Source organism: Anopheles merus, chromosome 3R (genome assembly GCF_017562075.2).
Source record: "Anopheles merus strain MAF chromosome 3R, AmerM5.1, whole genome shotgun sequence".
NCBI classification, from domain to species: Eukaryota; Metazoa; Arthropoda; class Insecta; order Diptera; family Culicidae; genus Anopheles; species Anopheles merus.
Window position 1 is genome coordinate 18,845,006 of NC_054084.1, and position 21,153 is coordinate 18,866,158.

A 21,153-nucleotide genomic window follows, 5' to 3' on the forward strand; every position below is an offset into this window, starting at 1 on the left:
CTCGAACGGACGTCTTGAGAGAGGGGCCCATTCATTCATAGATCTTATGTGAGGAGAGGCACCCCGATTGCAGGCTGTGAGAAAGCTGTGCGTCGCTGTGCAAAAATGATGCCATCAAATCCGTCATGCACAGATACGCAGATCCTCTCCTGACCAACTCCACAATGATACGAACGGATACGCATCGTTAAGCTCTCGATCGCGAGTACAAAGATGGCTGGTGATGATTTCAGGCTGATTTATGCATCGATCATCCTTGTCGGCAGAGTTGCCAAAACCACTCTCTTCCGTTCCGTTTTGGATTGATGATCCGATCGAGCTGCATCTGACAGGGCTGGGGTCGGGCAATCGTACATTGCGATCGCTTCAAGTCGTGGGTAATTGATTGCTTCTGGTGAGAGTTGTGCGATGCCCACAACTGGAGCTAAGCCGACAACTGGTTCTCGTCGTTCGCTTACGTTGATGTGTGATCGTCATCGCAGGTTTTTGTACTTCAACTATCTCCGTGATCTTCGCTAAGGACAGTAGATAGATCGCTCTAGATGGCATCAACCTAAACGGACGCTTCAAGGTGGCGATCGCATCATCCCAAAACCGATCTAGATCTAGACTGCCCCTGAAGCCTCAAGATGCTCCGCTTCCAAAATTGTGCAAAACCAGATCCAGTAGCAATGACACTGAACCCCTACCGTATTACCTCACCCTGTCGGTTCATCATGGCATGGAGATGATGCGTCGCCACTAATTAGACATCGCCACCACCAACAACGGTCCGACGACCTCTACCTCTACGGTGTGTGTATGTCTGTCGGATCGCGTAACTGGTTGGAAGTTTGGGTGAAATGTCTGGTGCCACCTACTCCAGCCCCTCGCAACAGTTGGCACGCATGAACTTGACGAACTACGCCACTTAAACCCCCACACCCCGTGTGCCCCAGGTACGATAATTAGCTGGTTGCTAAGTACTGTGCGATCGCAATGCATGTTTAAATGTAATTTTATTGTTTCGCACTCGGTAATTTGTAGCAAAATACCGGTAAGCCGCCAGCGTAACAGATCATCATCTCCGGCGCATCGTCGCGGGTGCAGGTTGCCGTGTGAGGCTGGCTGCTACTAATCGAAGGAAGTCGGGAGAGGATGCTGGAGCGTAATTTATTTCTCGCAAAAGCCCAAAGATCCTGAGGGTAAGCCTCGAGCCCGAGTACCAGTCGCTTTCTGGCTGTGTGATGACCGATAAATGCTACCCACAGCATCAGCGCGTGTTGTCTGACAGTCTTTGCCAATTAGTCGCATCATTCGCGCACTACCTGCTCTACTCCCCGGTACGCCTCGCGGGCATTGATGGGGACGACTACTTCTGGAGTGTGTCTAGGTGCTGTGCTTGTTTACGGGCTTGTAGTACCAGTACACTTTATCATTCTGCCGCTCATAGGACCGGTTGAGAATTATAATTTCAAATCGCTTGGACACCGTGCCACGGCGGGGCTGGTGCGGCGGGATTGTTAGCGGGAGTTTGTTATAGGTCAGTTTAGTGCGCCGAGGTAGACTAAAGGTGTAGAAGACAAATGGTTGAATTACAATTACTTTGCATGTGGAAAAGATGCCGTAAACGGTTCTGGAGCGCCGACAATTGCTAATAAATAATAGTGCCAACAGTGATTACTAGTGAAGTATTGAATGGTTTGTCCGAGAATACTCTAGAAGTTTTGTAGAATCATGACGTGAATGGTTTAGCTCTTGCTATAAAGCATTCCGTTACACTTCAATTATTGTTCAATTGTTACTCTCTTTACCGCAAAAAAAAAATCCAATCGTTGCTTAATGGTCATTGCAATATCTGTTTTTGCACAATCGACATCACAATCCAATCCGAACTGTAGCAAGGTCAACTCCAACATCTCAAGCGCGTACAAACAAAAAAAAAACCCACACAACATCTCTCAACATTCACCATAATTGGCTCCCATCAGCGACGCATTAGGTGCGAAATAATCCTATTAAACATGAGCGGCAAACATCGATGTTCAATTCGCGCACGATGGCGGTGAAATTAAACAGCAACAAAAAGCCAAAACTAACATGCTACCATACCGGCGGCGGTCCGTGTGATGTAATCTCCAAGAAGAGTGCCTTTTCAAACCCGTCGTACAAGGTGGGGTGTGTGCGTTTTTTCTTTCTCTCTCGGTGGGTCAATTATTTGCCCAAAAGCAGCAATGCAAAAATGGTACCGAACCGAACTGAAAGCTACTGAGCACAATCATATCGAACAAAAAAAAAAAAGGAGAAGGATAAACAACAATCGCCACCGTCGTAAAATGAGCCTTCACCATCAGAAAAGAACTAGCCGCACACACTGCCGTCCGAGCGCTCGCGCGAATGTGTACACACTTGAAGAAAGTATGCTGCCCATGTTTGGGCTGCGAGAGTTTTGCGGAGGTCCGTCCACCCGATGGATGATTAACTTATTTCACCCGGCGGCACGGATTAATGGGGGGTGGTGTGCACATAATAATCGATACTTGAGCGGTGCTGTACTCTGACGGCGTGGGCCAACTTCGGAACGGAACTAGCGGCGTGTTGTTAATGCACTGCTGCTGTCCGCAGAAGCGTGCGCCAGTGTGTCAAGTTCAAGCTGTGCGGTTACTGTGGAGGGGAATGCTTTTTACACAACGATACGCATTATTGATTTCGTCGTAGCGTAGCAATAATGTGCAGAATGTGTTGCACACACCAAAAACAGAACAACATTATTGTGCGATTGACAAGCGCGCAAGAAGTCCGTCATGGTTACCGTTTGATCGGTTGATGGAGGCTTTCTGCGGGCTGTGGTTGAGGCTCTAAAAATGCATTTTTATCATGAAGGAATATTACTGTGCCTTTTATGACTGTCATTGGCGTTTAGTGTAAAAGCTATCTTTTAGTCCTAACCTTGTAGTAAATCAAAGCCTATAGTAGGAATATAAAGTAAATAAGAGAACACATTTGTGCAGCGGGAAACAAAGTTGAAGATGGTAAGTTGTAAGTTGAAGATAGTGAAATAGGCTGCAAAACAACAAAAGATTTAAAGTAATGACTAAAGATTCTTATAAAAATTATTTTTTTAACATATAACTTATTATTCAACTTATTAATCAACAAAAATGTTAGTATAAGTATTAACCGTTTTTGGTAAAACATAAGTAGAAATTAACCGTAGATAATTAGAGAATCAGCTGTTTAAAACTATAAAAAGATAAAGAAAGCATAGTGACAAATGAAATAAGTAAAAAAGTTTTCAAGACACACAAAAAGTATAAAAAAACATACAAAAATGATTCATTCAAAGCGTATATGAATAATACATAAGAAAATACAGCAAAACTACAAATCGTAACTTTTACTACATTTCGTAATAAAAACATAATCATGTTAAATTATGTAAACAACAATCAATCCGCTTCCTTTCGCCTACGACCATCACCTCCCAGAGCTAGCGCAACCCCCCGTATCTAAAATGACCCGTTTCGCGCCTCCCGGGTGGATTAATGGTCCATCCGAGTTTTGTGCCATGCCTCTCACACACCGTTCGTTTCCTTTTTAAGCGATCCTTATTTGAATACCCGGTGCGTTACTCACCTTCCCTGCCACCAAAACCCCTTTGCCAATCCACAAAGGTAGTTTTATTTTTATGTTGCATTATTATTGCTCTCCGTCCCTCCCTTTCCCTTCCGTTTTCTCCAATCATCGTCATCGACCACCAAAACGTGCGCCATGATCGATTCACTCTGTTCAATTCCCTTTTACAAAACTACAGCGTAAGCGCGATAAAAAAAGCAACCCCCAACGGCCACCGAAAAAAAGCAAAAGACGGACAAAAAAAAACGCTCCAACCGCATGAGCCGATTAGCGGACTTGAATGGCGGGCGAAGATAAAACCCTCCCAGAGCAAAGGGTGGAGGAGGGTGGCGTGCCTGCCTGCCGGTGGTGTATACACACGCTTGTTTTTATTTTCCTCCCCTTTGAACGATCTTCGCCTTTGCGGAATGGTGAGGGGAAGGGAGAGCTTCTCTCGGTGACGTTGGCCCCGTGCGGCTGCTGCTGCGTGTAGGTCAAGGTCGTGAGCAGTAGGGGCCGTACAGTGTGGTTTTTTTGAAGATGCGCTTCCCTTTTCTGATCACGCGCGTGGTCGTTCTTTTTTCTTGCGGAATTGGCCGGAGACCGCCTAATGTTTTGTGCTCATCAAGCGAGATACGCTTTATGTTCCGATTCGGGGCCTTTTTTTGTTGTTGCTGCCGGTCGTTCGCGCCGGAAGGGCGGTGCGTTAGTTTTCGCGCATTTGAAATTATAGCTTCCTTCTTTTGGAGTATAAAATCTGTATCATTTTTTTATTAATAGAAGAAGAAAGCACCCAAAGGAAGGAATTAACGTTGAGAGATTTATAATTTCCCTTAGCTCTATCGGGCACCCATTGTTCGGCCTTGATCAGCTCCACTTTCCGAACGTTTTGAAGCTAAACAGTGAACGGGTTAGGGGAATTATTCCACATTTTAGCACACGACGCACGCTATTGATGAACGATTTTTCTAGGCCAAAGGCAACGTCTCGGAACAGCATTTGCGGTATCAAAATTGAGCCAGAAATGTTCCCGTTTGTTTATGCAGAAATGCACGTAAAAGGCACGTTTCTTTGTGACAAAGCGAGAGCAATGATTACAGTTGAAGAGTAGCAGAACTCATTAGGAAAGAGTTGGCAGAAGGTAGCAGCAGGTTTGATGGAATTTTAACTGACCAAACGTAACGTTAATGTATGCGCAGCATGAATACTTAATGAAGTAGTAACGCATTGCTAGGCCCTTCTTCTCGTCCTTCTCGTACGTTTGTGTATGTGTGCGTTTGTGATTATGATTTGTTTCTTTCATTAACGCACTTGTACCTTTACGCCCGGTCCGTGTAGAGGACAGAATTGCAGAAAATCACGCAAGAAGTGCTTTTCGGGATAAGATTAATTTATACCGTGCGTAATGCAATATCCATGTTTTTTTGTCGTTGCATACAACTCAGTTGATAAAGAAGAAGTTGGTTTTTGTTACAACTGCTCCCCAGTTTCAATAACAATCTCAAACTGGGATCGAATATTTAAATAATGACTTCGAATTGGTCATGAAAACGAAATGTTCAGAATATAATTGAGTTGAGAGGTGTTACTAATTTTGAATGTAATCCGTGTAGGTCATTAAAGCCATTTCTTGAAGTCCTGTTCCGCGCTCGAAACAATAAATCATCCCAACCGATGTTTGTTTACAACTTCCTAACGATCCTCCGTGCAGGTGAAAGATCTTTCCCCGAATGACGTAAGCAATCGCAGTTACGAGCACAGACAGCATTTGAAACTGCCAGCCAGAGGGCATGCAATGACTCATTCCCATCTGCTGACATTCTTCTCAAATCTTCCAGCATATCTCCCTGCCCAGAGGACAGCGGCACCGCGGCAAGAAGCTGAACGCAGGCAACATCGTGTGCGAATTCAATTTCGCCATATAAATTTAGCTAAATGACGTCAATCGCCATATCAAATTTCAAGCGAATAGAGTGGAGAGAGGAAAAAACGACTCCGATTAAGCTTTGAACCTCCGTAGAATCCTCGAGCAGGTAGGAGCAGAAGGAGCAGGTCCAGCAAAAATGGACGTGTGGGCATTAAGCTTTTGTGTACCGGCCACTTCGATCGGAACAATGGTTGGTGGTGCGCTCTCTTACATTTCTTACAAGCCTTTCCTAATTTGCCAAAAAGTTTGCCAGTTTTTTGTTGTTGCCTCTATATTTCTTCTCTTTTGGACATTCAAAATCATCCACAGAAAAAAACAACCTAGCCACAAACCACGTACACGCGCTCGCAATCGACTGAGCTTTGCCAATTACCATCCTGTTTTTACATTACTTTTTTTGTGTGTATTATTATTTTCGGAGGTCCCCTTCCTTTTGTTAGACACCGCCAACCTTGTGCTACTTTCACTTTTGCTGCCGGTCCCTCTCGCGGGCCCTCCGTTGTGTGCCGGTCGAAAGAATTGAACGGCTGAAGAATTAACGCTGTCAAAGTAGTGCAAGTGCCGTTTCGCGACCGTCCGAGAGACGCTGGGAGGGGAAGCAGTGACTGCCCGGCCGAGCAGGACTGATACATCAAGCTCAGCTCGTCCTTTTTGGCCGGACTCGGGCTTTATTTATGATGTAATTTAAATAAAGTCGTTTTGACTTTGGCAGCTCAAGATGCTCAAGATCACCGGATGCACGAATTGAACGCTGTCCAAACTCGCGCGCATCTCAATCACGGATCGATCTGATTGCGAGGCAAGCGGGGAACCCGAATTCTTTTTTTTTTTTTTGCTCGCTCAACCTTCAAGCACGCGGAACATCTCCGGAAGCGTCACTTCATTTGCATTTGTTGTTTGCTCTTGCGCTCCCAGTGCTTATGATTATAACGCTCTTTTACCGGTCACGGATGCCGCAGGATTTGGGGTGCCGGTAGGGACAGTGATGTAAAGTTCCTGGCATTACCTTCACCCCATGCAACCTTGCCGTCGTGTGCGGTTTGTCGATTAGCGGTGCCGGTGTGGAGGTAGGAACTTTTCGCAGTCATCCGTTTATTAAGGTATTCGTTCGTTTTATTCCGGTCCGATTAGCATACTACAACAAAACGACGACCCTAACATAGGTCATACCACCAAGCCTCAGAGCTTAGTTGACCTCGCGCGTTGCCCAAACGACAGAGCAAGAGCAACCCGGTTAAGCCCTCCGGTGATAAAGTCAAGAACTTTCCCACGGAATCGGAAATTCAAATCAAGGCGGTGCGCTGCTGCAACATGCCACCGCCCAATCGGACGGTCCCCCATCCCAAGCTCACACACAGAGGTTGAAGTGGGTCAGTATTTCGTTAATCCTGCTGCAGAGGAACGCCAGCGGATATTGACTCGGTGACTTTTTTTTGCCCACTACCTTCTTTTCTTCGGCTATCGGAGTCGCTTTTAATGCCCTCCGGGGGTGACCACCGGGGCGGCCCATTGCTTGCGAGCGAAACCCGGGTAAGGTCAGCGAGAGAAAAACAATTAATGACACTTGACATTGAGCGCTTTAATCGATTTCAATCGAAGCTTTAAGCAGAAAGCGAAAGGTGGGTGGGTTTTTGTGCGGCTTTTGTTGGGAGGTGGGAAGCGTAGCTACAGCAAGACAGGTTGTGTGAGGTGCCTCCCGAAAGGTTTGGGCACCTCGGGCAAAGGTTTTTGGGCTTGTTGAGTGACTCAGAACGTCATCCCGGAAAGGTCAGGTCAAGCCGTATCGCTGACATACAGACGCCTTCTTTAATCTGCTACTACCACTGTTGCTACCATGATCCGTCAAACGTGGTACGTTGGTGCTGTCAGGCCAGCGTTTGACAGTTGAAAAGCATAACAATTGCAGCGTAAAAACATACACATTGTAGCGAAAGGAAGCGGCAAGATTGAAACCGACACACCTCGGAGAGACCCGGCGATCATCAAATGCTGTATGCTGCATGACTCGCTCGTAGAAGGCTTTTGAGAATTTAATCTTGTTTTGGTTCCCAAACCCCGCTGTCCTCTTTTGGCATCAATCTCTCAGCTGTGGATAGTCGTCTCTGCAAGGGTTGTTGTTCATAACCTCGCAGTGCAGTAGATTGTGTTTTTTTAGATTTTGATTTCAATTGCTAGAAAATCAATCTCAACCAACACAACGGAGGTAATGCTTTTGCGATTGTCTTAAGCACTACGCAAATTGGTTCTTCAAATGTCACACATTCACGCAGCTCCTCCGCAGCAATCGTCTCACGCGAACTGCGCTCCTCTCGCGGCACACGGTAGATGTCGTTCGAGACCTTCCGGTAAGCAATAATAGAGCCCCGTTTCGACAACTGTTTACCCCATTTATCCTCATCATCAAAAACAATATACGCAGTGAATATACCATACGGGAGAGAGAGAGACGGTAAGATAATGTTTAGGCTCTTATTGGTCTTAACCAAAAAACAAGTTCCACTGGAAACTGTGTCAATCGAAATTGGAGGGTTCTTCACGTGCGCGCCCTAACACGGTCGCAATGACACACACTACGATTTTTATGGGAGATTCTGTTCACATCTCGACACATGTTTTTGTGCCGTGTGTTGCTACTGCTGTTGCTGCTGCTGCTGCCAAAACGATTGCCCGTGAAGCGTTACCAGTTTTGGACCCCAAATGCTGTACGTCCCAGGAAGTGATTTATGTGATATTCGTCGCACGCGAGGAGTGTAACGAAATACTTGGAGCTGCTTCCGACTGTGAAGGTTCTTGACTGAGATGGAAATGCAAATTTTGCACATCCTGTACACTTGTACTGGGTACTTGTAACTCATGAATGAGTCGAATTTGAGGGTCAGAGAGCTCTTTAAACTCATTACTACAGGCAAGCAATACACGGATCAGCAATTATTTACTATTTTTCAAAGCCGCCTTCAGGGCACCCTGAGGCACTAGTTAATAGACGATCACACATTAGTGCACAAACAATTTAAGGTGTAAAACAATGCGCAAATTGCTCACTGAACTGAACTGAACTGCAAACAATTGGCAGGTTTATGACCCTGTGTAATGCATCACTAAACTGCGCACTAATTCCCGCCATTTTACTACTTACGCGCACCATTATAGAGCATTTAATTCTATATACTTCACTTACCTGCGCTTTCAGTCATCTTTTAGCTGCGATGGATGCTTCTCGTTTCGTCGTTTACCCAAAACACTGCTTTCTCCCTTGTGGAAGTTTTGTTGTTGCTTCCGTTCAAAAGAGTCGAATAGTCGGAGCGCTAATCAACCGTGAACCTCCTCACCAAAATGTACCCCGGGGGAGGAAGTCTTCTTCACAGTCACTTAACTTTGGAACCGGCCGTTCCGGGCAGGCAGATACACTTTCGACAGCTCAATCAACCGAGAAGCCTGAACTGACGGCGTCACTGGGTGCTCTGTAGGGTGTAGAAAGATGTAGAAAAGAGTGTATGTGTGAGCAAGATAGGAAAACGATGTTAGAAACTTCCATAAGATACTGACAACAGGCGGGTTTGTGTACTATTTATTTACATCAAAGCCCCCGCGAACAAGCAGCTGCAATGTCTGTTTGAACAGCTTTTGCTTTGACAAAGTTGGGCCCTGTCTTCTCTTTTAAATACGACGATGTGTTATCGTGCTCTACCGATGTTATGTGCTCAACGTGTTATTTTCGGTAATAGTTAAAAAAATACCAGGAAACGAGGAAGCCCATTTCCGTCAGGCATTTGTCTGATTTTGCGAAAAGAATAGGGCTTAAAATTGCGCACACAAACGTGCGCCCATACACCATGAAATTACCGCACGAGGAAAACGGAATGTTTTCTTGGCAATTTTCTATAGAAAACCACTTCTACTGCGCATCTTTGTTTGGTGCAAAAATAGCAAACAATTTTGCTTCCAACGACTCCACAGGCCCACACCTTATCGCAATCTGATCAGCTGATCACGGTTGCGTTGCGTTTCGCACTAGCTGGGAAGAAATGTTCCCTTCAGCCTCAGCTAACGTTCGCCACACGTGATCGGCAAGTCGTCGACGTCCAGTCTCACCTACTTTTTGCGTCCCGCATGCACACAGACACCTTTAATGGAGAATAGATTGCGTGAGCGCAGAAACCTGAATGAAAGCATGGGGTGCTCGTCTCAAGATCATGATCACCGAGTAAAACCTGAACCAACCGAACACCCGGTGATGCACGGTACGGGCCACATTGCTGCCAGCGAACGGTACTCCTTTACGGCATTTTATTCCGTCATGCCGTTGGCAAACGGTCAACAGCTCTGATTAGTTTCGTGTGAATGCAGCCCCAACCAACTTCCTGTAGGTGCACACAAATTGGCATGTGTTTCTAGTTTCTCTAATAACAGAGCGCATCCGAATGACGAAGAATTCACTCATCAACCACTTCAAAACCAGCTGTTAATAGACCCATATAGATCATCGTCTGTGTTTTTCTTCCATTTGTACCGCGGCCAAGGATGTATGGGTCCGTGGCGTTTTTCTCGCATTTTATTTTTATCTTCATCGTTGTACCGTATCCATTTTCGCCAGCTACCGATCCGCGAGGAAGTGCGCCCATCCGGCCATGCTGGTGTCGACTTCACCTTTGTGGTACACCAAGAATTTATCGCCCACCGCAGTGTGTCCCGTACGAGTAGCCTCTCACCGTTGTACGCTATTTCCGGCACGAAACCCCGAATGCATCGGAAGCACCCAAGCCCCCGGTGCAGTTAATCGTATATTCAACATCTTCCCCATCATAACTCTTAACCCACTGGCCTGGTCGACCTCAACTATGGGGAAGGTCCCCTTGAGGAAGGATTGAACGGCAGGGGCTGTTCCGGCTGTTTTTTCTTTTGGAGCAGCATGGTTCCAGCGCTCAAATAGAGCCACTAACCGTAAATAACTGCGGTGGTCGACAGGGAACAAAAAAGAGAAACACCGGAAGACATTCCCATTTGTACCGCCCAACACTTGGGTACGTACTACTGGCCATGGACGTGGAAAGGATTCTCATCGTCGTATTGCATCACGGCCGGAAGTCGTACGTTCTCGGGCTAGCATTTCATTCAAGTCCGGGCAAGAGTCTTCATGGAAGCATGGTCCACTCCATGGGTCGAGTTGGTTCGAAAGGGCAAAAAGCATCCGTGACAGGATATGCTAATTGGGGGAGAATAACCGACAGCTGTCATTCCGCCTTCTTTTTTGCCCGCGACCGTGGCGATTTGATTTAAAAACACGTATTGTTCCTTCCTTTAATGGTGCGGTTTTTGGACACCACAGTTCATGTTGTACATCAAGCCTACATGCTCACTAATCTTCACAAGGAATTGCCTATCTTAAGGATTTGAAAGTCACTTTTTGTAAACGTTTTACATCGAGAAAAAAACCACGCTGTCTTTCTTGATTAATGTGATGTAATAGATATGTTCCGCAATTTTATACACCTTGATTACTGAACTGATCGAGATAAACGTTTAGTACCTGCTTATTATCGCACATCCTATATCGCTTAGTTCTTTTTCACACTCACGCACACATCATAAATACGAAATCACTAGCAGTGCGATAAAAAAACTCACAAACGTCACATGCAACCGTCCAGAGCCTACCGTGATTGAAAACTGCACGTACGCTACACCCCTACAATGCTTCCCAAAATGCAGACTGATCAATTTCCCCCGTTCGATCTGGAGCGTAGTAGGCGATAAGAGAAAAGGAAGAATCTCCCTGCACTCCCTAGCGCCGTCGATAGCAATCTGGTTTGCTGGATGAGGGCCACTTCACAGACGGCTTACGGTGGCTCCTGCACGACCGCTTGATAAGACTTGAGCTTGTATATCGCACCTCGTAAATCTTTTACGCCCCAGAACAAGCAATAACGCACTATCTTATGTCACCACCGGTGGCACTGACAAGCGGGCGTCAAGAGGATGCTCGCACGGGTCTCCGTTTGGAACGTTCCGGCGAGCGGGGTTAATGGTGCCGTTTTCTGCAACATTGGCTCTTATCAGTGGAATGTGCATATCCCCACGCGTCAGCGAATCAATTACAGAAAAAAAACGGCAAAGGCACACACAATCTCACTCACAAACTGAATCGGGAAGCAACAGATCCGAATCGGGTGCGACGTGACACGATTTACTGTTTGCTGGTCAAATCATACGTAACCTATCCACAGGATTTAGATTTTTCCCAACTGCTACCCTGAAGTGTTTTTGGCACGCGAAACAGTATTAAGCGAAACGCTGGTGAGCAAATAACGACCTGGGCGAACTAAGAACCACCTACCCTTGGGTTTGAAGTGTGCTGATAGCTACAGTACACGGACACTCTCGAGACGTTTTAAAACCCCAAACAACTAAAAGCTTTATAAACCACTTGAAGAAGCTACACGATTTTGACTAAAAACCGTAAAATGCACACGAAAATTCGTAAACGAAGGGGATACACACACTTTTCAGGTTCAACCACGCGGTCTGCAGCCTGCAACGGACAGCGTTTAAATGACAACTGAAAAGTAACGTACGAAAGTAAATATACAGGCGGCAAAGCGCGCGGTTCTGGGTGCGAGATTATTTGCGCGCGCGAGAGAGCGGCGTAGTGTTCAGCCCGGGGTTCGGTTTCGAGATTTTGCACCTGCAGCCAGTCAGTCGCAGCAGGCAGCCAGGCAGGCAGGCAAACCGTACGGCATCGGCAGTTCTCTCTCTCTCGGCACGCTCACGCATCGCTACGCCGTGTACCTGCCGACGCTCTCTGGACGGCGGATGGGTTTAAGGTTAATTGGGTTGCCGTAACGCTTGCAAACGGATTAGACGACGAGAGGATAACGTTACCGAGCGGTAACGGGAGAATTTTTATTTGAGTATCCTTCTTTGAAAATAAAAGCTATTAGATAAATGTTTTAAAAAGGTTATATAGCACATAAGAGTAATAAAATATATACATAAACAGAAAATGCTGCGCAAGTTAGAGACATTAGCATAAAATACTATATAAGACCCTGCAAACAGATGCTAATTTTATTGATTGATGTCCAATCCAGAATCGTAAAACGAAATTTGATTTAAAAAAAATATCATTGAAATAATATTGTTACTTTATCTTTTATAAAATTAAAAAGCATGTTAATAATGCCTAAGGATCACCACTGCACCAATCATTAATCGTGTCCAGCTTGATAGAATCATCAATGTCAAACATTTATCTGACGCTATCGTTTGATTATTTTTATGACGTTCATTGCACCTTAATGTGTTCGCTGCGCATCCGATGGGGAAAATTATCTATGTTTTTTTAAATTCATTTCCAGACAAAAGTAAAGTCCATTAAGTAGCGTTACTTTTTAAGCTTTTAATGGCTAACGTGTGTGTTGTAGTTAGTATAATTAAACATATTATGTTTTAATTAAAAAAATTTTTTGTAGATAATCATGTTGTGCGTGATTTGCATGGTATTGTGGAACATCGCATCATCGTGTGTGATTTTGTTGTAGAATTATTTCTTTTCTATTGCATTATTTCATTATTTCTATTGCTCTTAAGTCCTTGTTATAAGCACATGTTCTGTTTTTTTTTAAATTTATAATTAAAAAAAGGTTTTTTTTACTATATGCAAACAATCATACATTTAGCAACGGGATGAAGTATTGCATTCTATACAAAAATGGTTAAACATGCATTTTAGCTAAGATTTTATTTGGGCAAAAAGCAAAAAAACCTTTGGGAGTAATGATTTATTACTATTTTGACAACAGTTGGAACCAATTTATAGTGTCTGATTAAATTGTGCTATTCTACACGCTGACAACATATCAACTAATTCGCCAATAACTTCTTCTACAACGATCAATTGATCAACGTTAATTGCCGAAATTAAAGCAAACTATTGATTCCTCAGAGCGTGTTGCGTCCACTGATTGCCCTTTGACAGAAAACATGAGCAAAAGCAGGAATCCCACACAGCTTAAGTAAACTAACAGAACAGAACTGGTTCTGTTCCAGCCGAAACGGAGCGCTACAGAGCCATCCCCCATCGATCACACCCGACCAATCAATCAAACCATCATCGTTCCATTGGCGGAAGTATTGAACAATATATCTCCCACTCAGATTGTCACGCCGTTTGAACATCGTTCCGAAACATGGCACTCATTTTGACACCCGTCGTGGTACATGCTTCCTCTCCTCGGTGTTGATAACAAACCCCGTACATTATGAAGTATCGTCGCGGTCGTTCAAGGAAGTGTTTATCAAAGAAGCGCATAGATATATAGGGTACGATAGCATTGGGAAGCCCAAATGATGGTCCGCTGCTGCTCTCTGGTCGATCAATTTCGTGTTCAGCGTACTGTTGCGATTTGGTAATTGATCATAACTGACCTACCCTCGCCCGCAGTCATTTGCATCGCTTGCCTCACCGACAGCGGGACATTAATAATTCATCCAACGAGCATACTGGCGCTAGTAAGGTCTCTAAAACGCTTTACAGAATATTAATGTCGACTGCAGCAAAGGCGATTTTTTGGGATTCTAGTTCCCTTTAGGCAAGGAGCTTCCTTCTTGGGCGACGATGTTCTAATCCACCTGGGAGAAACTCCTACCTGGACGATGATACTCAAGGACAGTTTGAGGACGCCATTCAGTAGAGGGTAGCGGTTCTAACGGTGACATTTGAGTCGCCACCGGCCGTAATCGTTCGTACACGAACCGTTTTCTAGGCGCGCCACAGATTCATTTAGCAAATAGCGTACCGCCTCGTTCGAGGTACGGCTGTTAGGGAGAGTCCACCCGAAAAATTGGAATATCGGCTCATAAACAGTCTGATAGCCCGCTGATATGGGGAAAGGAGTTTTTACGACGTGCCGGCAGGTAGGACACGTCTGGATGGTTTTAATTTTCCAGAGTGTGATCTAACGACGGGAGGAAATATTTACGACCTATAAAAAGATAAAGGATACATGTATTCTGTGTTACGCTTCGTTTGTACCTAAACGTAAATATACCTCCCATGCTGAATTGTGTTTCTGTGGGATTATATGTTAAATATTGACAAAAAGATGCTCATCCAACCACGTCCATGTTAAGCAAATTGATACAAGCAGCACAAATCAATTAAACATCATTCAACGCCCTATCGTTAAACCGTGCTACCGGAATACCTAATGTCGATAATTTCTCATGCGGCGCGGTGCAAAATATATGGTAGCTTTTTTCTCTATGCACAAAATATGCATAATGGCTTCGACCTTGAGTGCACTCACAGCACAGCTCCCATAGGCACATCTTCCTCCCAAGCCCAAGCACACACTCTCGCGGCTTATCGTAGTAAGCTTCGCGAGATTCAAGGTATCGCTCTTTCTCTGCCGTCCACGCTACAGTGGGATGACGACGTCTGACTGCATCTTCTCGCGCATTAGCCACACTGCACATCGAATGCATGGGCACGTCCACGGCAGGATGTTGGACGCTGTAATTAATAATTCAGTCACATCGCCGCACACAACCTGCACAGGGCGGCACCTCCCGTTTCCGAAGGTGTCGCTACACCTGCGTTCCTCCCCCAACCCAACGGCACCGTTGGCTTAACCTCGATCATGAACCTGCCGCGGCGATGCCATCGAACTACCGTCGGACTGCCGGTCTGCTGAATGCATTCGGTTGGAGGATCTCGCTGTCTCAGCGCATCATTGGCTAATTAATTACGAATAAAAATGGCACCTTCCTCCTTCAGCGTGGCGTGTGTGACACGATTTGGTGTGCGTAGTTGTCACACCGTACGCCGTTTTTGTCTTCCGACTCTGCTCGCCTGTCGGAACTTCCGATATATTGATGTTTTCGGCCGTCGGTAGCGTTTTGTTCGTTCGATTCCAAGGATCGATATTTGCAAGTGTGTTGTTAGACAATTTGTTTAATTAGAAACTAAGGAGCTGGTAAATAAATGGTAGAGATTAAAGAGGAATAAATCATTCAATGGGAATAAGTAATGCACGTTGTTAACTTCATTTTTCTGAAGGTTGCATAGGGTATATCAATCGGATGATCAAATAGGGTGTATCAAATATCTCTGGGATATTCTTATAAGAAATAACAAATCTTTCATTGATTTCATCGCACAAACTTCAATGATGTTTAAATCAGTAATAAAAGATAGTATTTACAAGAAGATCATAAACACTTATTAACTTATTACTAGTACAACTTTTTAAATAATTTTCCATCAGTTCCGAAAAAGGTCAAATAAGTCATTTTAATTACATATTTTACTCAACTTGAGTCCGTGATTGTTCTTTTAACGCTCCCTTTCTACTTTCTTTATCCTTCCCAATATCTGATTTCCTGAATCTCAAATAAAGGAATAGGCTAATTGTATGAAATTAGGGCATTGATTATTGAGGCATTTATGCTCAAAATCATTCACTACCACAACAATAGCTATTTCCAAAAACAGACAAGCTCTTCTGATCCGACTGTTTATCTGTGACTTCTCTAACCTAAACCTAATCTGTGAAGGATGCAAATGGGCTTCAAATTACATGCAATCTTGCAAGAAATGAAGCGGCTTTTATTAAAACATCAAAACGTCAAATAAATAAATAAAAAGAGAAAACCCCAAATTTTCTGAAGATAATCATTGTCTGACTCGAATGATTAATTTGCGCCTAAAGCTATGCAATTGATCATTGCCGAATATGCCGTATTCGGAATATTGTGCGTACGGTGTGGAAACAGTTCAAAACATTCAATTCAATTAAACATTCAGATTTGTATTGTTGTAATATTCAAATTTTTATTTTTTAACGATTTTACACTCACGGTACATACACTAGATTGGAGATATAGCTTGACCATCCTCACGAATGATAAACCGTAATAACTTCTATTCGACCGTATTCGTATCACAATCTTGACATCTGTTTCCTATGACAAGCGTTTAGAGAGCGAGAGAAAGAGAATGGCACGAATACTCGCATCATATTCAACAACAGTTGACAGTAAAAATTGTTCGCTGATTAACGAGAACAAAAACAACCGCCCACTCACATCCCGCCAGATCATCGCGATCATTTTTGTGCTTTTCTATTTTGTACGTTTCCACTCGGGCCGTAAGCATCATTCAGCACAAAATGACAAAAATATTACATAACAGCTGAAGATGGGGCATTCCCTCAAACATCACCAAACGTTGATTATATTAAGAGTGACGAACAAAATCGTACCACGTACAGTATACGGAAGGCAGAAGGTAGACAAAGGTGGAATGTTTAGCTGCGGAAATGTATCGTATTTCATTGGTGTTTTTGTTTTATTGCCAGATGGTTTGTTGTCCGTCATTAAGAAGCTAAAAGACAATACAGAAATGAAGGAATCGAATGAGCGAATTGCGTAGTGGTTTAGTTTATTGTATTTAAAGGACTTTATAAATCCTTAATGTTTGAAAATTTACTGTTACATCATTTAAAAAAAAATCATACCAAAATCATCATTTAATTTAGTCGGTATTGTTCATCCGTACATGCATTTGAAGCGTCATTAATGATAAATCACTCAGCTTCGCAATGGCTACTACGTGAAGTGCATCTTTTTACTCTCAGGCACTCGTTCGAAACACGTGAGACGATCGCTGCCGTAGACGCCGTTTGAAAATAAATATCTAACGTGAACAGAACCGACCATACATCAATTGGTATCTCATTAACCCATGTTATCCTGAATATAAATTATTTCGCACCACCTTTTTCCCCCTTCAAAATATGTCACCAGCAGTATGCTGTAGCTCTAATCTCGTTAAACAGTACATATAAACATTGCGTACAATTGTAATACTTTTACACACCGTTTCTAGTCTCTTTGACCACCATTGTCGACATGTACGCGACACAAACACGCTAAAACAATTTGCAATACATTCCTGCGGGACCTGTGATGATAAACGCGCCACCCACGGTCGTCCCATCTGCCCAGCATCCGCCCCACAGCTATGCACTCGAATAAATGATGACGATCGTATATTTATTTTACAACAATCGCCAGCCACTTTTGGCAGACGGCCGGTGTGTGCCGTTTGGGTGTCGTTTAATTACTGCCGACAATTTATAGTTCCACCCTTGGCCCTTGGACTCGGCGTATGCTCCATTTTAGAACGCCCGTAAAACGTTTGAGAATGTTGCAGCGTCCGAAACGGCAAACAGATGGTGTGTGAGTTTTGAGTTGTTGTAGTGCCAAGCGTAAGAACATCAAATCTCGGCTTTTTTTTGTGAGAGCAGGGTGACAATTTCATCCTGCAAAAACGAGCTGAACCTAACGCCCTCGATCGCGCGATCGTGTTAACCTTCAGCGAACAAAATAGTTTGGGGAGGGTCGGTAATAAGCGTCGCATGTCAAATTCTATGTCACGCTCGCCAACAATGAGGGAAAGGTATTGACGGTTTGATAGTGAGCAGAGTTTGGTTCAGAGAATATTGGTTTTATTTTTTTTGGCCCACGAAAATAGTGTTTTTTGTGCTGTTTTCTTTCGAGATAGATTCTCTCGCTATGCATAAAAATAATTGATTTTGATCGCTTCTTTGCAAAACCCTTGTCGTATTCGATGTTTCTTTTCTATTTCATATCGCTCCGATTGCATTATTGCAAATTAATTACATCGACTGCTGCCGTACCCCGTGTTGGTCTGGTGCCATTCGGGCGCCATCGAACGAAGCATTCGGTATTGTTATTTGGCCTTATCTCAATCCGGGTGCCGGCATTCCAGTGCCCCAAATGGGGCACATTGTGTGTGCCCCGGTCTGTGTGCCTCCCAAATACCACCAATCCACCGAAGCAAACAAACAAATAAAATACCATTTATCTCATAGATTAGTCCCACGCCGCGGGTCCAGCCCCGGTGCATACGCTACCACGATGCAAATTATTGTAACACGCTGACGTAAGGCACGTGTTCGTACGATCTTTTAATTACTTTTATCGCATTTAACTGCACTCGGTAGGTGTGTACGCGTGTGTATGGAATAATGATGAAATAATTATGTGCTTTTTTGCTTCATTTTTTTCTGTATTTAAGGAATTCATATTCCGCGTGGGAATATATTCGCCGAGGAATTAATAATTAATTTCAAAGAAAATGGCACTTTGTTGCCATCTAAAGCCCTTACCGTTATGATCTCACGTGCAAAGGTCAAAATAATGCCATACAAATGGTGCTAAATATAAGTTCCGAATAACGATTGAAAGCTCGGAATAACAAGCCATTCCTCTTCGATTGAGCTTTCACCCGGGAACGCAACTGGGAATCCCCAATCGTAAAATGGCACGAATTTTTTTGTGCATAGAATCTAAACATTTCATTCTTCTGTCCATCTTCATCAACAACGGGCACAAAGGGCACCACCGAAAGAGGATGAAGCGAATAATCGTGCTTCTAGAATGTCGTATGGCGCTCTCGTATGACGTCGAAGGATGTCGGAATCACAAAAAATAAGCAACCGCTGAACCGCCGCCGTCCGTGTTTTATCTGCGAGACAACAATTATGTACGATCTCCGGCGGCCAATAATTGGTCTCCGGGTGGCTGGTGCGCTCACAGGGTTCGGCTGGTTTGGCGAGGTTGGTTCCGTTTTGTCCCGGAGGAAAACGAAGCGTTATCAAATAGCGCCCGATTAGCGCCTCTTTGGCGCACGCTGCTTATTTTATCATGAACTCATACAGAAGCGAGCGCGCGCGCGGCCGAGGACATATTTGCATGCTTACGTAGAACGGCATATTAATTATGGAGCTTAGGTAAATGTTTGATGGTTAATTTATTCCAGCTGGATGTGCTGCTGGTGCAAACGGTAAGATGATACCGTAGTCGTCGTTATCGAGCGTGTGTGTTTGTGTACGTGAGGATGAGCGAAGATCGCAACTATAGCATCTGATATTCTTTAATCAGAATCAGAATGGGAAACAGGCTATGACGCTTTTCTCGTGGATCTCGAGGGAAATTAATTATTGCTGTGTGCTTGCTCTCCACGTGGCTGTTAATTAATCAATTATGGGAAAACATTATCCAGTGTGATTGATGTGCGTTACACCCATTCGATGACGTTGTTGGTAATGTAATGTTTTTTATGCGCTTACTAGTGTAATTTTGCATGTTCTTTATGTATCGTTTAGTATCATCTGTGAACACTTAAATGTTTCAGTGGTATGGCTATAGAAGAAAATCATAAATTGGAACAACCTGAAAAAATTGTCATTTCCTTCTTACCTCTTTGGCCATGATCAAAATAAAATAAAAATGGGCACAATTGCATAATAATTTGAAAAAAGCTACCATATATACATTGGCAGCATAATAAAATTTTTACTACATAGGTGAATGAAATTGTTCGTGAATTTTTCATTGATGGTTCAATGTTTTGATGCCAAAACTAGTATAATATTAATTTTCTTTAAATTGAGGTCTATCGTTTGGCTATTGAATATCAAAATGTCCGTGATAAATCATTTGAGGATTTGTACTCAGAAAGATTTCTGAAAAAAAGTTAATTCACATTGCATTCCTTTGAAATGTTGTCAGCATCGATCATTAAACAGCCCATATTGAGCATAATAAAAAAAGCTCCCTCGGCACCCTACTTGCATCCCATGATAATTAGGAAATTCAATTCCCATAATGTGTCGAGTCATTGCATTGCTCTCGTCACACCTACCTGTGAAGATCTCTATTTTTTTAATACCCCTTTAGCTTAACATTTAACCAACAACAGTGTCCTGCAGGTGTATGGTTTGTTTCCCCGTGGCGTTCCAATCACGCTCCGTCAATTGCATCGCCCCGTTTAATTAAGCGAGAACGGTACATTTGCTGGAACGGACATATCCGTGATCGTCGTGGGCTAATAATCCATGAAAATCCCCGGATTTAACACGGCAAAGTGTGTCAAAGATTGATGCAATAAAATAGATACTTATGTATCAATCCCGCCCACAATTCTACAAGTAGAGCGAGGAAGATGGGTATGAAAATTTGAACCGATAAACAGGGCTTCCTTTTAAGCCGACCTACCAAAAGAACTGCGTCACTCTGTGACTCGGCGGATGGTCAGTTGTAGGTGGGCAGTCTTGTAGTAGTAGGTAACCCCATTAAAGCGACACGCAAGGGGGAATCACATCGATTTGAAATGCTAAAAATACATTAAAGTTCAACGGAGACCATCGGGGAGCGGTCGTCTTGGTCAGCTTCTGCTGTGTTCTTGTTGTTCTGCTTGTTTGGCTTATGAAAGTGATACGCGTGGTATCATTGCCACAAGTTTTATGATGACACAGATTCCGTCTCCGTGGAGCAATCGCAGTGCAATGGCAGTGTTGTTGATAAGATAAACAGTTACAAGCGCCAGCAATTAAGCACGTGCCGATGGTGGAACAACAAGGGCTTACGAAAATACAAGGGGGCTGAGGTAATTTGACGCAATAGCAATACAATTAAAATCACGCTACCTGGTGATAATCGGGAAATCGGTGTGGTCGTAAAAAGATATGTTTCGAATCAAATCAAATCTTCGACTAATTGAATCCGATTTCCCAGGGTGTGCAAAACATCACATGCGTATGGAA

At 43.8% G+C, this 21,153-nt stretch overlaps 2 protein-coding genes across 5 annotated transcripts in view; one reads left to right on the forward strand and one right to left on the reverse strand.

Annotated features, from left to right (window-relative positions):
• Positions 1–12,090, reverse strand: part of LOC121597678 (aquaporin AQPAn.G) — a 47,572-nt gene extending 35,482 nt beyond the window's left edge. Inside the window, exons 1-2 of one of the 4 annotated variants that reach the window (XM_041923642.1) lie at positions 11,856–12,090; positions 8,700–8,982 (exon numbers count right to left, since the gene is read on the reverse strand). In XM_041923642.1, the coding sequence (XP_041779576.1) occupies positions 8,700–8,715 (16 nt within the window). In that variant the 5' untranslated portion in view covers positions 8,716–8,982; positions 11,856–12,090. The other 3 variants (XM_041923643.1, XM_041923644.1, XM_041923641.1) reach the window with 3 other exon arrangements.
• Positions 1–21,153, forward strand: part of LOC121597677 (aquaporin AQPcic) — an 82,065-nt gene that overhangs the window by 43,408 nt on the left and 17,504 nt on the right. The window lies entirely within an intron of this gene.